The sequence below is a fragment of the Saccopteryx bilineata genome, chromosome 6 (genome assembly GCF_036850765.1).
Source record: "Saccopteryx bilineata isolate mSacBil1 chromosome 6, mSacBil1_pri_phased_curated, whole genome shotgun sequence".
NCBI lineage: Eukaryota > Metazoa > Chordata > Mammalia > Chiroptera > Emballonuridae > Saccopteryx > Saccopteryx bilineata.
The window spans coordinates 204175447-204191678 of NC_089495.1; the positions used below are offsets into that span (position 1 = coordinate 204175447).

Sequence of the window (16232 nt, forward strand, 5' to 3'; positions counted from 1 at the left end):
GCGTGCAGATAACATCGTTTTATCCCTGTGGATCCGTCCCCAACCGAGAGAGGGACAGACAGGCCTCACCTCCCCGGGCACAAGTCCAGCTCCGGGAGCCTCTGGTCCGGCCCCCTCGCTGCCTCCTCCCACAGCCCTCCTGGGAATTGGGGGGTGAGGGGGAGCAGGAAGGACATGAGGCTGGAGAAACCTCCCTGCGTGGGTTCGGGGATGGGGCCCCGGCCCCAGTCCCTGCCCTCGCCAGCTGTGTGGCCTTGGGCGGGTTCCTCAACCTCCCGCCAGCTGTGTGGCCTTGGGTGGGCCCCTCAACCTCCCGGGGCCGCTGTGCTGTCCTCTTTATGATAAAGGAACGGAATAATGCCAGCAATTCCGAGCCATTCCCCGTTGCCCTAAATTCACAGTGAAGTGGTCCCAACCAAGTCCCAACGGCCAGAGAGAAATAAAAATAAAACCACTTTAAGGAAACAGAGAGTCTTTCCTGGTTGCTAATGTTTGTGTCCCTCAGTCCTCCCTGGGCCACCTTGTGGCGTGTGCCCCTCTGAGTTTGAAGAGGTTTTGGAGGGAAAGGGAATTAGACACGGTCGCTGATACCACAGGCTCAAGAGGCAGATCCTGCCTTCCTCGAACGGAACCCTGGCTCACTACCCGAGCAAAAAGCCCTGTGAGGAGGGGAGGGAGCTCCCTGTCACCTGGAGCTCGCAACTCCCAGACAAACCCCAGGTGGGGGTGCCGCTGAGTAGAAGAGGGGAGCTGGACACCTTGTGTCTGGATTCTAGGAAGGTCGCAGTCCTAAGGATCGGCCGCCATCCAGCTGTGAGACCCTGGGTGCATTTTTTTTTTTTTTTTTTTTCCTGAAGCTGGAAACGGGGAGAGACAGTCAGACAGACTCCCGCATGCGCCTGACCGGGATTCACCTGGCACGCCCACCAGGGAGCGACGCTCTGCCCCTTCGGGGCGTCACTCTGCCACGACCAGAGCCACTCTAGCGCCTGGGGCAGAGGCCAAGGAGCCATCCCCAGCGCCCGGGCCATCTTTGCTCCAATGGAGCCTTGGCTGCGGGAGGGGAAGAGAGAGACAGAGAGGAAGGAGAGGGGGGTGGAGAAGCAAATGGGTGCTTCTCCTATGTGCCCTGGCCGGGAATCGAACCCGGGTCCCCCACACGCCAGGCCGACGCTCCACCACCGAGCCAACCGGCCAGGGCCTCTGCGTGCATTTTCTCTCCTCGCCGGGCCTCGGTCCCTACATCCGTGAAATGGGACTCCACGTCTTGCCTGCCTGACTCACAGGGCTCTTATGAAGTCCTAGCAACAAGATGGGACGTGGCACTGTGGAAGGGAAAGGGCATGAGACATGCCACCAGGTGGTGCCGCCATGGCATCCATGAGGATGGCGTGAGGCCACGCAGGCAGAGCTAAGGCACACGGGGTTCGCACTGGACTCGTCCATAAGTGACCTTCAAGTTATCTGGGTTGCTCTCTAGGGTCCTCTTTCAAAAGAGGAGCTCCCCCCCCACCCCGGGAAAGGAGGTAATAGAGTCAACAGGTAAGGTCCATAAGAATGTGGTCACGCCTTCTTCCTCTCCCAGGCAGCTTTGGTGGCTGCAAGGACAGACAGGACCCAAGGACTGTACATAGGGCACCGGCCTCAGTTATGCAAAGAGTTCACCGGGCGTGGCTGGAAGGTGCAGCTCAAGAGAGGATGTTTAATGCAGGAGGGGTCCGATCTGTACAGCCTGGAGGGGCAGTTTGCTCCCCAGAGTGAAGGAGGCTGGAGGGGGCCGGTGAGGGGAGGGGGCAGGATGGGGGGAGTGAAGGACGGAATCCCGGGCGTACACAAAGATTCAACAGCCCGCCTGGGCCACCCAGTTTGTTGGAGATGACAAAGTGTGGCTTTGCCTCAGTTTCCCAAGTGGCTCCCGGAGCAGGGAGCTGGCCCACTCTGAGCCCTTCCCGTGGTCCTGCCTCAGTGCTGGTAGAGAAGTCCGCTGGAAATCACCACATAGCCCTGAAAGGAAACAAACAGAGAAACAAAGCCCCCACGGGCCAAGTCAGAGGCCACACGAGGACCCGTGGGACCCCAGCTGTCCCATCAGCCTGGCTCTGAGTTCCTGCTCTGTCGCTCTTGCTGTGTGTCTTTTTTTTTTTTTTTTTTTTTTTTTCATTTTTCCGAAGCTGGAAACGGGGAGACAGTCAGACAGACTCCTGCATGCGCCTGACCAGGATCCACCCGGCATGCCCACCAGGGGGCGATGCTTTGCCCCTCTGGGGTGTCACTCTGTTGCAACCAGAGCCATTCTAGCGCCTGAGCCACAGAGCCTTCCTCAGCGCTGGGCCATCTTTGCTCCAATGGAGCCTTGGCTGCGGGAGGGGAAGAGAGAGACAGAGAGGAAGGAGAGGGAGAGGGGTGGAGAAGCAGATGGGCGCCTCTCCTGTGTGCCCTGGCTGGGAATCGAACCTGGGTCTCCTGCACACCAGGCTAACACTCTACCACTCAGCCAACCAGCCAGGGCTCTTGCTGTGTGTCTTGAGGGCAGTCCTTTGCCTCTCTGGGCTCAGTTTCCTACTCTGTCACTAATAGCGCCCACCTCAAAAAAATGCTACCGTGAGGATGGCGTGAGGCCACGCAGGCAGAGCTAAGGCACACGGGGTTCGCACTGGACTCGTCCATATGCGGTCGGTGCCATCTCTGTTTTACGGGCGGGAGTCCAGACCACCGAGTGCCTCCTCCGAGCCCAAGTCTCTCTACGTGTCCTCCACTCCATACCCGCGGGCTCTCACCTCTTGGACCAAGATCTCAGGGGTGACGTAGCGGAGGTTGACCACGTTGGGAAGGGCGACCCCTATGCCCAAGAGAGCTACAGGCAAGAAGAGAGACACCAGGTTCAGCCAGAAGGCAGCGGCGCAGCGCCCCCTGGAACCAGGTCTGTGCTGAGGTCCTTGTGTGCAGTGTGACCCTGAGTTCCACTGACACACAAAAGGTGGGAGCCATCGTCACTGTACCCACCATACAGAAAGGGAATTGGAGGCTAACGTCACGCAGCCCCTGAACAGCCCTGCCAAGGTGTGCGCACAGGCCGCGGGGCTCCGGGGGCTCCCCCCTTATCCTCTGAGCCCGGGAGGTGGGGGCGGGGCCGGGATGGCGCCCGGGGCGGGTGTGGCGCACCAGGGGACCCAAGGCACCACACGGAGGGGAGGGCGGGGCTCACCATTGAGGTGGTCCAGCAGCGGCTTCTCAAACACAGCGCCCATGAGCGCCTGCACTTGATCCACCTGCAGCCACGGAGCCAGGGAGGTGGGGGACCACAGGCCCACCCCAGCAAGGGGCCGGGAGAGAGGGACAGGCAGGACACACGTGAACACACAGACGGACACACAGACCACAGAGGCACAGGGGGAAGAAGGAGGGCAGGTTACCCTTGTCCTGGCTTCAAGCAGAGCCCAGCTCCCCCTAGGGTCGGGTCAGCCTCTGAACATTAGGCGGCCAGGAACCGCTCGCCTGCGGGGAGGCTGGGAGACCAGCCCCTGACTGACCGGCCCTCACTCACAGTGACCAACCGATGGCCGGCTGTCCTGTTGGCATTGACTGACAGACAGGTGGGATGACCAATAGATAAATGGATGGGACGTATTGACTTGCAGGCCAACGGACAAAGGAATGCACAGTGGTAGTGGCCCAGCCATGTCACATGACTGAAGAAGCAGCCAACACCATCTGACGTTGGCTTGTCCAATTTGCCAATAGTTTCAGTGATTCTTGGGCTGACAGGTCATCAACCGGCAGGAAGAGTGACAGGCAGCCCAGCTGACTGATGTCACCGAAGTCCTGAGGCTGATTGGGTGACCCGCAGAGGGACATGAGAAAGACTGACTGTCAGTGGATGGACGGCTGACTGACCACTGTCCCCAAACATCTCAGGATGGAGCCTGGTTATGGTTCATGGCCTGCCCCACCCAGTGAGGGGGTCCCTGGAGACGCCAGCCCCATACTTACATCAATGAAGCCCACATTGGAGGAGTCCACAGAGAGCTGGACTTCCCTGAAAGGGGAGCAGGAGGGTTAGGGAGTGCTCACCACACCTGGACCATGGCTGCTGGGTCCTAGGTTCTGTGATGCGTAGCTGCAAGCCCATTGCACAGAGGAACACATTGAGGTTGCTGGGTCCAGGGGGCCTCGCTTACCCCAGCACAGATGTGGTCCCCTGAAGCTTCGCCTTGGACACGGAGAGCTGGAGCCTAAGGTTCACTACCTGAGCAAGTGGACAGAGCAGGGTCAAAGGGCACAGGGCAATGTGAAACCTTGCAGCTGACCACCAGCGACCCCTGACTCCCATCCATCGTTCCACTCATTCGGGAGTTTGTGGGGCTCAGGCCAGTGGGGGAGGTGAGCAGTAACCAAAGTCGCCTGATGGGATCCTTTCTGAGAGTAGCAGGTGCCATGAAGGCAGGGTGTTGGAAAGGAGAGGGCTGATTGGGACCATCTTTCTCAGGGTGGTCCCGGACAGCTGCCCTGAAGAAGACTGCACCATGTAAGCTGAGACCTGGAAGAGGAGAAGCCAGCCATGCCAAGAGCCAGAGGAATAGTGTCCTAGGCACTGGGTATGGCATGTGCAAAGGTCCTGGGGCATAAATGTCCTAGAACATTGAAGAAATATAACAAGGAGTCCAGTGTGGACCGAGCGGAGCAAACGAGGAGACTGGGGCCGGAAGTGAAGTCTCCTTCAGAGTCTTGCCCTCCCATCCAGCCCCCCACCCAGCCCGCCTCACTCACCACGTTGAAGGAGAAAAGGGAATGGAAAGCGGAGTTGGAGGCCACGGCTAGGACCTCCACGAAGGGCTGCAGCTGCAGTGTGGCGTTGTTGGGATGGAGTGTGACCACAGGTGTGCCACCCAGCTGCACCTTGAGCACCACGGGCATGGGCTCCGGGAACTGGCGAGCTACCTGGGGAAGCAGAGGGAGAGTGAGGGAGGAGGCCGCCTGGGGGCAGAGGCTGGGTGGGCGCTGGAACCTCCCCAGCCCCTGTCCTCGGGGTGCCAGTCTGACGGGACAAGCTGTGCCAGGAGGGTGGGGAGCTCCGTGGAAGGAGCCTCCTGGAGCAGACGAGGGGTCTGGTCCTCCCCTGGGAGCTAATTCCCAAGCTTGGTTTTGAAGACGGATAAAGGAGAGGAAACAGAACACTACAAGCAGGGCGGTGCTGGGGGTTTCTCCACAGAGGAGAAAACACCGGGACGTCTGGGTGGGGGAGGGTCACGCCTGAGGTGGAGGGGGCGCAGGTGTGAGGGTCGACGCTAAGCTCCTCTTGGGATAGCTCTGAGCCAGCAGAGATCCCACAGCCCAGGCAACCCCCCACCCCAATCCTGGGTCTCGACCCCTCGCATGACCAGAAACGTCACCAACCTCGGGGATGAGCTGGCCCAGCACGGAGGTGTTCAGCGGGTTGTAGTCTGACTTCTGAAATCAGCCCCCCACCCATGACAGCTTTTAGAGTGGCAGCACCTCCTGCCACCCCACACCCCCCATTTAACCCTTCCAACTGCCCCCCCTTGTGGCCCCAAAGCTCCACCCACCCCACCCACCCACCCACGGTTTGGCCCCTGTGGAGGCTCCCCAGGCCGGGCAGCAGGTCCCACCCGGCCCCAATCGCCCCGGGCAGCTGGTCGGGCCCTCACCAGCTGCCCTGTGATGTCCAGGTTGAGGGCACCAGCCTTCTGCAGCAGGAGGAGGGCAGAGTCAAACAGGTCCTGGGAGAGGCCCACGGTTGCCATGACACCGCTGGTGCCCACCTGCTCGGGCAGCAGAAAGGGGGTGGCGTTCACGGGCAGGACGATCGGCTTGCCCAGGAGGAAGAGCACAGCCTGTGGGGGAGGGGAGAGAAGGAACCACACAGCAGGGTACCAGCAGAGAGAGGGCTCCATCACGGCACCTGGGCTCTGCGATGCCACCCATTCCAGGATGCCGCGTGTCCAGCCTCGCTCCTGGGACACGTTCCAGCCCTTCTCCTCCCAGCTTCCCCGCTCTTTCAGGCTTCTTCCAGAACACAGAGGACTCCAGAAGCCTCCAGCCCTGGGTGACAAGGAGGCACTTACATTGACATCCAGGGAAATGTAGTCATCGGTGATGCTGGGCGCGGTGATCATGAAGTAGCGGATCTGGGACTCGGGACCCACAGGTTTGAGGCCTCCGTGACACCAGAATGAAGAAGGACAGGTGGCAGACTTAGGGTGTGGCACCTACCAGGGCCTCATCTGTCCAGAAAACCCAATTATCTGACCGCCTTGGTTCGCGGGACCCAGGCCAAGGAACAAGGAGGTGGGGCAACGCCCCTGGGGAAGCCAGCTGAAGTGGCACAGTGCATGCACCCAAGACTCAGCCCCTCGCCACCTGCTGACTCTTAGTGCAGACATCATTCTAACAGTTTCTGGTTTCTGCTTCCCAGTCGGTGGAAGATGAAAGACCCCAAGTTAGAAGGAAGGAGAAGGGTCATATACGAGGTGCAAACAGCCCTCACCAAGGGCAAGAAGGAACCCCAGAAAAAGAAGGGAGCTCACATTTAACCAAGGTCCAGACATTTGACTTACACTGTCTCTTCCAATCTTCACCACTGTCCTGTAAGGTTAGGAGGCCATTTCATACACACGCACGCACGCAAACACACACATGCACACACACGCACATGCACACACATGCACACACAAACACACATGTACACACACGCACACACATGCACACGCAAACACACATGTACACACACGCGCACATGCACACACAAACACACATGTACACACACGCACACACATGCACACGCAAACACACATGTACACACACACGCACACACGCGCATGGTACAATTTGGAGATTCCCGGATTCCACCAATAATTTAGTCATCCTACAGCTGACCTATCAGGGGTTTATTCTCATCCAGATGGGGGGTCTTGAAGGGTCTTAAGGACCTCAGAGAGTCTCAGAAGTCCCGTCCCCCTCCCCCTTGGACTCCCGGGTCTTACCAATTAACGTTCCCAGGTGGACATTGAGGCCCTGGACGAGGTTGGAGACGCTCAGACACAGCTGCGGACAGAGGAGCCTGGGTGAGGGCGGCGCTCAGGGCTGGGGGGGGCGAGTTTGGGAGGGTTTGGGGTCCCTGTCTGGAAGTCACCCCTAAACTGGACACCAAGGCTTGGAGTCTCTTCCTTTCTCTACCAGCCGTGGGCATGTTCAGGCACCTCCTCTGGGCGCCGGAGAGTCAGAGGGGAAGCCGGGGCCCACAGGCATCGAGGGAAGGACAGGGCTGCAGGTCACAGCAGAGGTGGCCGCAGCAGGGCCTGGGCACTGAGGCAGAGAGCCTGCGCCTCCGAGGGCAGCTGCTGGGAGGGTGCTACTCGCCGTGGCAGCAGGCAGCGGCCAGCAAGCCCGGCCAAGGGAGCGACAGTGTTCTCTTGGGCACCGTAGGCGGCCAGAGAAGCCTACTAGGCTGGGGTCAGTCCCCCAGAAGGCGGGGCAGAGGAGACATCGCAAGGTGGGGGTGAGTCACTTCCTGGTCCAGGCTAGAGCAGGGAGGCCAGGCCGGGCGTGGCCAGGAGGCAGAGGAGAGGGCCAGGCTGGGCCACCCTCAGCCCTCAAGCCTCAGTTTTCTCATCTGCAAGACTGGGGGATACGGCATACAATGTGTTGTCTTTGGTCTCTACTACTTCCCCTTCAAGCAAGGTCGGGGTGGGGAAGGAGGGGGCAGGGATGGAGAGCCTGCTCCCCCATCAGCAGTGGGACGCTGGTCCCTGGGGCGCCATCTCTCCCCGTGACTGCCACGGGCAGCCAGTGACCAGAGCCAAAACAGTGAGAGCAGCAGCAGCACTCGCGCTGCCCCGACGGCCCTAACCTCTCCGTGATGTTAGTGCACCAACCCCACCACCGCCCACCCCCTGCGCTGCCGATGCGGAATCGGGGGGCCGAGGGAAAGTGGGCGACTTGGCCGAGGCTTGCAGCTTGCAAGAAGGGGGACCAGGACTCGAACCCAGGCCACGTCTGGCTCCCGTGCCCGTGCCCTTGTCCATTCTCAGTTTTGTCTTCTGTCCGCAGGGACATGGCCCCTGGAAGCGCTGTCTCCATCTCACCCTCTAGCATGGCATTGGGGCTGGCCCAGGAGAATGAGGCTCCCTCCCCTGCCACCCCCAAACCGCCCTCGTTTGGGCCTCCCTGTCGCTGCCCTGGACCATGGCCACCTCTTCCCCGCTCTCCTGGGGGACGCCCTTCACCTTGTTGCGCAGGACCGCCCTGACGTGTTGCTGCAGCCGGACCAGCAGCGCAGGGGTCGTGCTGGGGAAGACAGGACAGGGGCCCTGAGCTCCGGGCCGTGCACTCAGGCCTGTCTCCCCTGGCAAAGCCACAGCCCGGGAGAGAAGCCTCACATCCTCCGCCGGGGGCCAGCGAGTCCCATTGCACACCCCGTCCCAGGCTGGACCCCGTGCCTGGCCCAGCTGTCCCCACAGATGAGGAAACAGCCTCAGAGAAGAGGTCGCCAGCCTCGGGGTTTGGAAGCGGCTGAGACGTGAGAGCCAGGCCAGGCCGGGGACAGACGGAGAGGGCACTGCCACAGCAGGGCTCAGCCAGGGCTCTGGTCAGCTGGCCCAGGTTACTCGGAGCCCCGGGAGGTGGGGTTGCTCTGCTTAGGCTCCAGTTCTCCGTGACACACTTAGTCAAGTCCCCTCCTGGCTCTGGGCCTGTCTCCCCTCGAAGTTGGTGTGTCTCAACAGGGATTTTTAAGACACTTGCTAATATGTTGATCCTGGTAGGATTCCTATGAGACAAAGCTCAGAGAGGGCCTGGACCACACCCAACACCAAGCACTCAGCACCCAGCACACAGCACCAAGCACCAAGTACACAGCGCCCATCACCAAGCACACAGCACACAGCACTCAGCACCAAGCACACAGCGCCCATCACCAAGCACACAGCACCTAGCACTCAGATCACAGCACCCAGCACTCAGCACCAAGCACACAGCACCCATCATCAAGCACACAGCACTCAGCACCAAGCACACAGCACCTAGCACCCAGACCACAGCACCCAGCACACAGCACTCAGCACACAGCAGGTGCTCTGGAGGCGGGAGCTGCTGTCAGCCTTAGACGAGGACATAAAAGGGTCACCTGATACTGTAAGAGGGTGGTGGGTCCCAGCCCCCCTGAGCCTCGGGCTCCCCACCTCTGGAGGGAAAGGCAGCCCCCTGAAGTTTCTAATAAAGGCATCAGCCCAGAATCTTTTCAAAAGTAGTATGTTTGTGTGCATCGTGCGTCGTCACATGCTGCAGGGCTGGGCGGTGGAGAGGACAGGGGCACAGGCTGCGTACCCGCTGTGTGACCGTGGGCAAGTCCCTCCCCACTCTGAGCCTCAGTGTGCTCGCCATAAAGCAGGTGTGACACTGGCGGTCTCTAGACCTGTTGTGGTGACCGGATGAAGGCTTGAGTAGGAAGCTCAAGAAATGACCACAGCCTGGGGCACCCACCTGTGACCACCACTCAGCACGATGGCGTTGTTGAAGAGGGAGAAGCAGGAGGAGATGCTGACCACGGGGGTCCCGATGGAGCCCTGGGCCACACGGGCATCAGCCAGCAGCACCACGGGCAGGACCAGCTCCAGGGGCTCGGGGACTCTACGAAGATGCCCGTCCTGAGCTCCCACGGCACTGCCCAGCAGAGCCCACGTTGACCAGTGCGAGTCCCTGCAAACCCCCAGCTCAAGCCGGGCCCCCACTCGACACAGAAGGGACCCCTACTCAGCATGAGACGGCCCCACCTGAGGCCCCCACACTCCACTGAGGGTCACAGGCTCCCCACACCCTCTCACTGCTAGACCCTGTGCAAGCCGTTCCCACTCTGGCCCTTAGTTTCCTCTTCTGTACAGTGGACGTAAGACCGGTGGTGCTGACCTCCCGGCCCTGTGCCGAAGTCTCCCATGAGGCCGTCACGTGAAAACACCCTGCAAGGAGCCTGGCCCACTGTCATCTCTGATAAAATGGTGCTGTCAGGACTGAGGACTTAAAACAACACGTCCCTCTGAAAGCCCAGCTCATAGTTTGAAAATTAAATAATATGAAGTGTCCAAGGCACGGAAAGAATTCTAATAGCTATGTTTATCGAGCACGTACTACGCGCCTTGTACTATGAGAGGGATGACGTCATGTTAATTACAGCGACGAATCCATTCGCTGCAAGCCTCAAAGCTTGGCTGTGAAAATTCAACCCATTTTACAGAGGAGAAAACTGAGGGTTTGGAGAAGTGAAGTCCCCGAAACATCCTCCTTCCTCAGCCTCCACGGCAAGGAGACCCACTCACCGAAAGACCTTGAGAGTAAAATTGGCTGCAGCCAACAAGCGCACCCCAAAATCGGCGATGAACTTCAGGTGGAGGCGGGGCACCTGGACATTCAGAATCTGGACCCTGCAGGGTAGGAGCGGAGGGGACAAGGAAACCACCATGACATTGACTCCACGGCGGGTGCCCTAAGCCCTATCCACATGGTCAATGTGATAAAGAATGAACCTTCTGACAATTGGAAACATGGGATGTGGAAGAAGCAGTGAGCTCCCCGTCACAGAGGGTATGCAAGCCATGCATGGACAGCCAGTTTGTGGGGGAAAGATGCAGAGTGGGCTCTAGCCCTGGACAGCAATTGGGTGAGATGGTGTCTGATGTCTTGGGGGCGGGGGGTAGTGTCTGAATGAGGTCTGGAAAGAAAGACTTTGAGGTCCACAGAAGGCAGAAATCCCCTTGATACCATTCTAGTCAACAGCCCCGGCTTGTAGCCCTCCAGCAACAGGAAATTCACTCCCTTCAGATGCGTCCCTTCTGATTGCCGAGCACTTATTTTTTCCCTACCTGGCAGTCATTTTTCTTTTCCCTGAACCGTAGTAGTAGTGTGGGAGGGCGATTCAGACACTACCAATGGTGTACAGTTTAAAAGTCACATCAGAACTCCACCCTCATAAGCTCTCGCTGTTTGCACTTGGGTGTTTCGTTCTTCCGTGACTCCCCTTGGGACCCAGGCTAACCTGAAACCTGTTTCTTTCCACTGGACAGCCATCCTGCATGTGTTCCCACGCCTACAGACAAGGACCCTCAGCGGTGCATTTAAACAGCCACGTGCAGTCTGTTGCATGGCCAGACTACAGAGCATGTAGGAGCCCTGGGTGGTCGGGGATCGCTGTTCCTCCCAGTTCTCCACCGGTTCCGACTATGCTGTGAGGAGCATTGCAGCCACACAGGGGCCTCGGCCTGGGGGACCTGCAAGCCAGCGGCTCTTCGACCCAGCCAGCGTTTGAAAGTTATAAATCTTGTTTAATTATATAGTTGCCATCGTTCAAACCTTGATAGATTTTATAACTTCTCGTGGGACTCCAAAGGTCTGACTGTGGTGAGTCTGTGTCCCCACCTGGATGGGGCAACTGGCTCAGCCCCTGGAGGCGTCCGAGTTTGAGACGTCCCTCCCTATCTCTCCCTTTGAGGTCTCTGCGCATTGCAAGGGGCTGTGGAGGTTAAATTAGGCTCAGACTGGTGCCCTAAATTTTCTGATTTTTTGTGTCGAACTTTTGGATGGAGTAGCCAAGAGCCCTTCCAACCCCGGGGGCCCAGGAGCCAAACAGTCTTGGCCCTTAGGGGCAGAAATCTTCCAAACCAGAGGCTCCAGTCTCCCATGGCTCCACCTTGGTCCCATCTCCTAAATTCTCTTGTGACCACTCACGTAGTGGGCGCGACTAGCTAACCTGGTGAGGGAAGCCTCAGCTAGCCGTCGGGGGGACACCTTCACCTCCAGATGAGGGTACTCATCCAGTGCGGGGAGCGTTTCCTCCCGTGGGTGAGAACATTCCCCTGCCAGGTGCGCACACTCGCCCGGTGACAGGAGCACCTTAACCGGAGAACGGAGAACGGGCGGGCGCACTCACCTGGTGGGCTGCAGCTCCTCTCCGCGCCGGTCCAGGAAGTGTGGGACTGTGACCTGCAGGGCGCGCTGCAGAGGGGCTCTTCCGAGGTCAGACACTGTGGGGCCGAAGCCGGCAAGGCTGGGCTGCTCACAGGAGCCACCAAAGCGGACCCGTCAGCCACCACCCACCCTGCGTCCTGAGCCGAGAGGTCTCGGAGACTGGAAGGGGCAGACTTGCCCCCTGGGCACACGGGGGCCAGCTGGCTGCCCATGAGCCTTCCAGGGAGGGGCGCACTGCTCACACCAGGCCTGCGAGGCATGCCTTCCTCTCTCTCTCAGACACTCCATGTCCTACGTGACTACCCTGCCCGTCAGAAACAACAACACCCTTTGCCCTTTTCCAAGACTCTGATGAGATCTCACCTCCTCTGGAGCCTCCCAAGTCCCCAAGGAAGGGGTCCCCTAGCCAAACAGGGGCAGGGAGGCCTGGAGGGCTAGAGGCTGAGGACCCTGGAGTCCCTCAGATTCTGGGTGCAAACCTCGGCTCTCTTACTATCTGTGTGGCTGCTCTGTGCCTCAGTTTCCCCACCTATAAATAGGCAGTGATTGTGACGGCACTTATCACATAGGGTCCTTGTAACGACTCAGTGAACAATTAATGTTTTGCTCTCTAAATAGCGACTTTGTGATAATAAATGCTATCATTCAGCAGTGCTTCCTTTGTGCCGGGCCCTGTCCTCACAACTCTGTGCCGTGGGTTCTATCTCATGCCCAGTTTCCCGAGAAGTGAGGACACCTGGCGAGGAGAAGTCGGGTCTGGGCCGGGGCACCTGGCCACCAGGCCCGGGGCCTGCTCACACCCGGCGCCGCTGGGAGGTACTGGCGGATGGGAACGGATTGGAAGAGGGGTGAGCATGCTACGAGATGGCAGGCGGGAGTCAGAGGCCCGAGCTCCGCTCAGACTCACCACCGCGGGCCTGGGAACGTCCCCGGACCTCCCTGGGCCTCGGTTTCCCCACGCCCAAGCATGAGGCAGCGGTTTCTGTGTTCCCGGTGCCCCTCTCCAGCCTGACCGCTGGTGGCTGGGCCGAGACTCACAGCCAGGCCTCTGGGCTTCCTCGACAGTGTCCCCCGCACTGGGCTTGATAGAGGACACTGTTAGGAGGCCACCCGGCCGGGCCTTGGAAAGAGGCCTGTGGGACGTGGGCCTCCTGCCAGACGTGCGCTGAGAACAAACACGGGCAGGTGCACCCGGAGGGCTCTGTGGGACAAAGGAGGCTCACAGGGGACAGGTGGAGAGGAGGTGGCCAGCGGAGGGCAGTGGCCTCACGCCCAGGCCTGCAGGCGTCCATGCCCAGTACCAGGTGTCAGTCACGCTCTGACACAGATCACTGACACCTTTCCCCAACCTCCTGTTTGCTCAGATGCAAGGTCCTGAAAGGCTCTGTGTGCCCCGGGGGACCCTGCGGCTTCCCTCAGCCACTGCCTCGCTGCTTTGTGGCCTGGGCCACTGAAAGTCCCTTCTACTGTCTGACCTGAGTCCCTCCCACTGCAATCTGAGTTTGGTGTGGCCTCAGGGGAAACAGCTTTTGATTTATCACCCCTAACCCAGCTTCAAGACCCCAAAAGCCTGCCCAGGGGCAGTGGGGAGCAGCTTCTGTGCCTCCCTGGGCCTAGGTTTCCCCAGGGGACGGAGCAGAGTCACAGGGCAGGGTCCTCTTCTGGGCAGGGAGAGGGGTTGGTTCTTCCCACCGTGAGCCCAGCAGCGGTCTAACTCCAGGACGCTCCCCCAGGACCCTGCTAGACATGCCTTCCCCAGCACGCATGTGCACGCAGACCCCCACCCCTGCACACACGTGCATACCGAGGGGGTGGGGCCACACCTTGTACGCACACACGTCCGTGGTCGCTCAAGCACACCTCCATGAATTCTCAGACTGACACACAGACACACACAAGCGAAAGCAGCCACTCAGATTGGCCCAGGACCACCCCACTAGGCCCGGGAGCACAGTCATGCGGGTACGCTTAGACAACAGACAACATCCACCCCCACTCGTGCATTCACTTGATAAATATGTGTCAGGAACTGCTTGGCAGCCAGGGATGCATAAGCCAGTGACGGATAAGGTCCGGATCTTCAGGGGCTTCTGGGTTCACAGATGCACATGCACACTTAGGGTTATACACACATGCAGACGGAGCCTCGCTTGTACATGCCCGTGCTACACACGCGGAACAGCACAGTGGCTCATCTCTTACCATAGCTCAGCACGGCCTTGTTGAGTCTGACCACGGTGCCCGGCGTGGTGGCACTGCCCATGGGCAGCAGCACAGCCAGCAGCAGGCCCAGCCTGCATGCCGGAGCCATGGCGGTCTTGGTCGCTGCTCCCCAAAATCTGTGGGCTGGGGAGTGGGGACAAGCATCAGGGAGCTCATCCAGAATCCCTCCCACCCCAGGCCTAGATGTCAGGAGCCCTAAGTGGTGACCCCAACCCTGCCACAGCCCCCACACACACGCCTCTCTGCATTGGGAAGAATCGCCTTCCCCTGCCTGCTGTGTCAGGAACCACGAAGGATCTGGTCTGGAAACTACCCCCCGGGCCCAGAGAGGACATGGCCTGGCCTAAGACCACACAGCAAACTGAGGTTGGTGCAGGACCCAGGCCATGATGGAGGAGACTCCCGGATGGGGAGACTGGAGACCAGGCCCACCACCCAGGGGCCTAGGGCCGTGCCACCTGATGCCAGCAGTTCAGCCCAGTGTGACAGCCCATTCTGGGGTCCAGCTGTCCAAACCCAACCAGGGGAGGACCTGGAGTAAGAACTGTCCAGCAGGTGGGCCATCTTCACTACCTCCAGACCTTTCCCAACCCAGCCCAGCCGAGTGGGCAGATCAGGTTCCAGCTCCGGGAGAGGGAGCGAGGTGGGAGTGAGGGGCCACTGCTCAGACGAGCTGAGCCCCCGCGGAACAGCCCTTCCCCGGAGGCCCACGGCAAGGCCAGGACGGGCCCCTCTGCAGGAGGCAGTGGGAAGTAGTGTCCCCACTGAACAGATGGAAAGGTCGAGGCTCCTCCTTGGAGGAGCGCCAGCCCACCCCGAGTCCTACGTCAGGCAGTTCCTGGCACGGGTGAACTCTCGGCCCCAGCCAAGCCCTCCTCTGCCCCAGGCAGGTGTGGAAGCCGCTTTATAAGGCTCCCTGGTGAACAGGAGCTGCTGGGACGGGACCGGGGAGGGACGGGTTTGCTTGTGGTTGCGAGTGTTTTCCCTGCAAACATGACCTGTGCCAAAGTGGCCATCTCACATGGGTGATGGGGCTGCCACGTAGCCTGGCCCAGCTGCCAACCCCGGTGAGACCCTGGGGGTGGGCAGCTGTGGGGCCCCGAAGGGCAGGAGATCTCTGGAAGGAGCTGTGCTCCCAGCTGGGTCGCTTCATCACCCAGCCAGGCCTGGCCAGACCCAGAGGGAGAGAAGACTCAAAGCCCGGGGGCTGGCTGGCTGGCTGCAGTACCCTCTCGGGCCCGGTGCCTCCAGCCGGCCTGGAAACATGACCCTTTTAGGGGGAACGGGAGGCTGTCTGAGCCCCAAACCCAGCGACAGCCTGAGCACTCATTCCGAGCCTTGACCGCTCATCAGAGGTTGAGCCCCCATCCTCATCAGACACAGAGCCCTAACTCAAAAGACAACGAACAAGAGGGTGTGGACGACCCAGTCCCCACTTCTTCACACCCCAAACGTGCCCTAAATGCAAACCCCACTCTCGGTGGATTTAGCCCATTACCTCTTCCCACACTATCGACTCCAGGCAGCCCCTGGACAGTCTGAGGCCGGAGGAACTGTGCACAGGGGAAGAAAATGCGTGTGTGAGGTTTTGTGTATGTTTATATGTGTGGTTGTATGTGTGTAATCCTGCGTACACATGTGTATTCGGCCAAAATTACTGGCATCAGAGGAAAAGGTGTATGCATGTGTGTGCGCCTGTGCGTCTGCATGTGTGTTGAAACGGGCATGTTGACACACTGGTTTATGGTGTTATGTGCTTGTTGACGGGACCCTACATGAGTGCAGGTGTGGGGAGTTCTGTGAGTAGTACGTGTATACTGAATATGTCTGTGAGTCTGTATGTACGTGTAGTGGTCAGGGCATATGTGTGTGTGTATGTGCACATGTGTATCGTGAACCGTTTCCTGGTAGTGAGGAGGGGTGTAGATGCGTTTGTGTGTGTACATCTATGTGGGCCCAGGAGGGGATGGCGTAACTGTAGGGAAGGCCCCTTCGTTTCTCTGTATGGCTCACCTGGGGTACAGGTACAAGGGACC

The 16232-nt window shown here is 59.6% G+C and overlaps 1 protein-coding gene across 3 annotated transcripts; it reads right to left on the reverse strand.

Annotated features, from left to right (window-relative positions):
• Nucleotides 1-1663: 1663 nt before the first annotated feature.
• Nucleotides 1664-15126, reverse strand: BPIFB2 (BPI fold containing family B member 2). 3 transcript variants are annotated; one of them, XM_066235155.1, is made up of 16 exons: nt 15023-15126; nt 14176-14319; nt 11936-12029; nt 10329-10433; nt 9499-9645; nt 8244-8304; nt 7002-7062; nt 6084-6175; nt 5667-5852; nt 5395-5448; nt 4768-4938; nt 4179-4246; nt 3991-4036; nt 3206-3269; nt 2778-2854; nt 1664-2004 (listed from the first exon to the last, which is right to left on the reverse strand). In XM_066235155.1, exons 2-16 carry the CDS (start codon nt 14282-14284, stop codon nt 1963-1965), a joined length of 1377 nt encoding a protein of 458 aa, XP_066091252.1. In that variant the 5' UTR covers nt 14285-14319; nt 15023-15126; the 3' UTR covers nt 1664-1962. The 3 variants fall into 3 exon arrangements, with proteins under 3 accessions (XP_066091252.1, XP_066091251.1, XP_066091253.1); XM_066235154.1 differs by having other exon boundaries at nt 15011-15113; XM_066235156.1 differs by lacking the exon at nt 15023-15126 and adding an exon at nt 14770-14983.
• Nucleotides 15127-16232: the final 1106 nt, after the last annotated feature.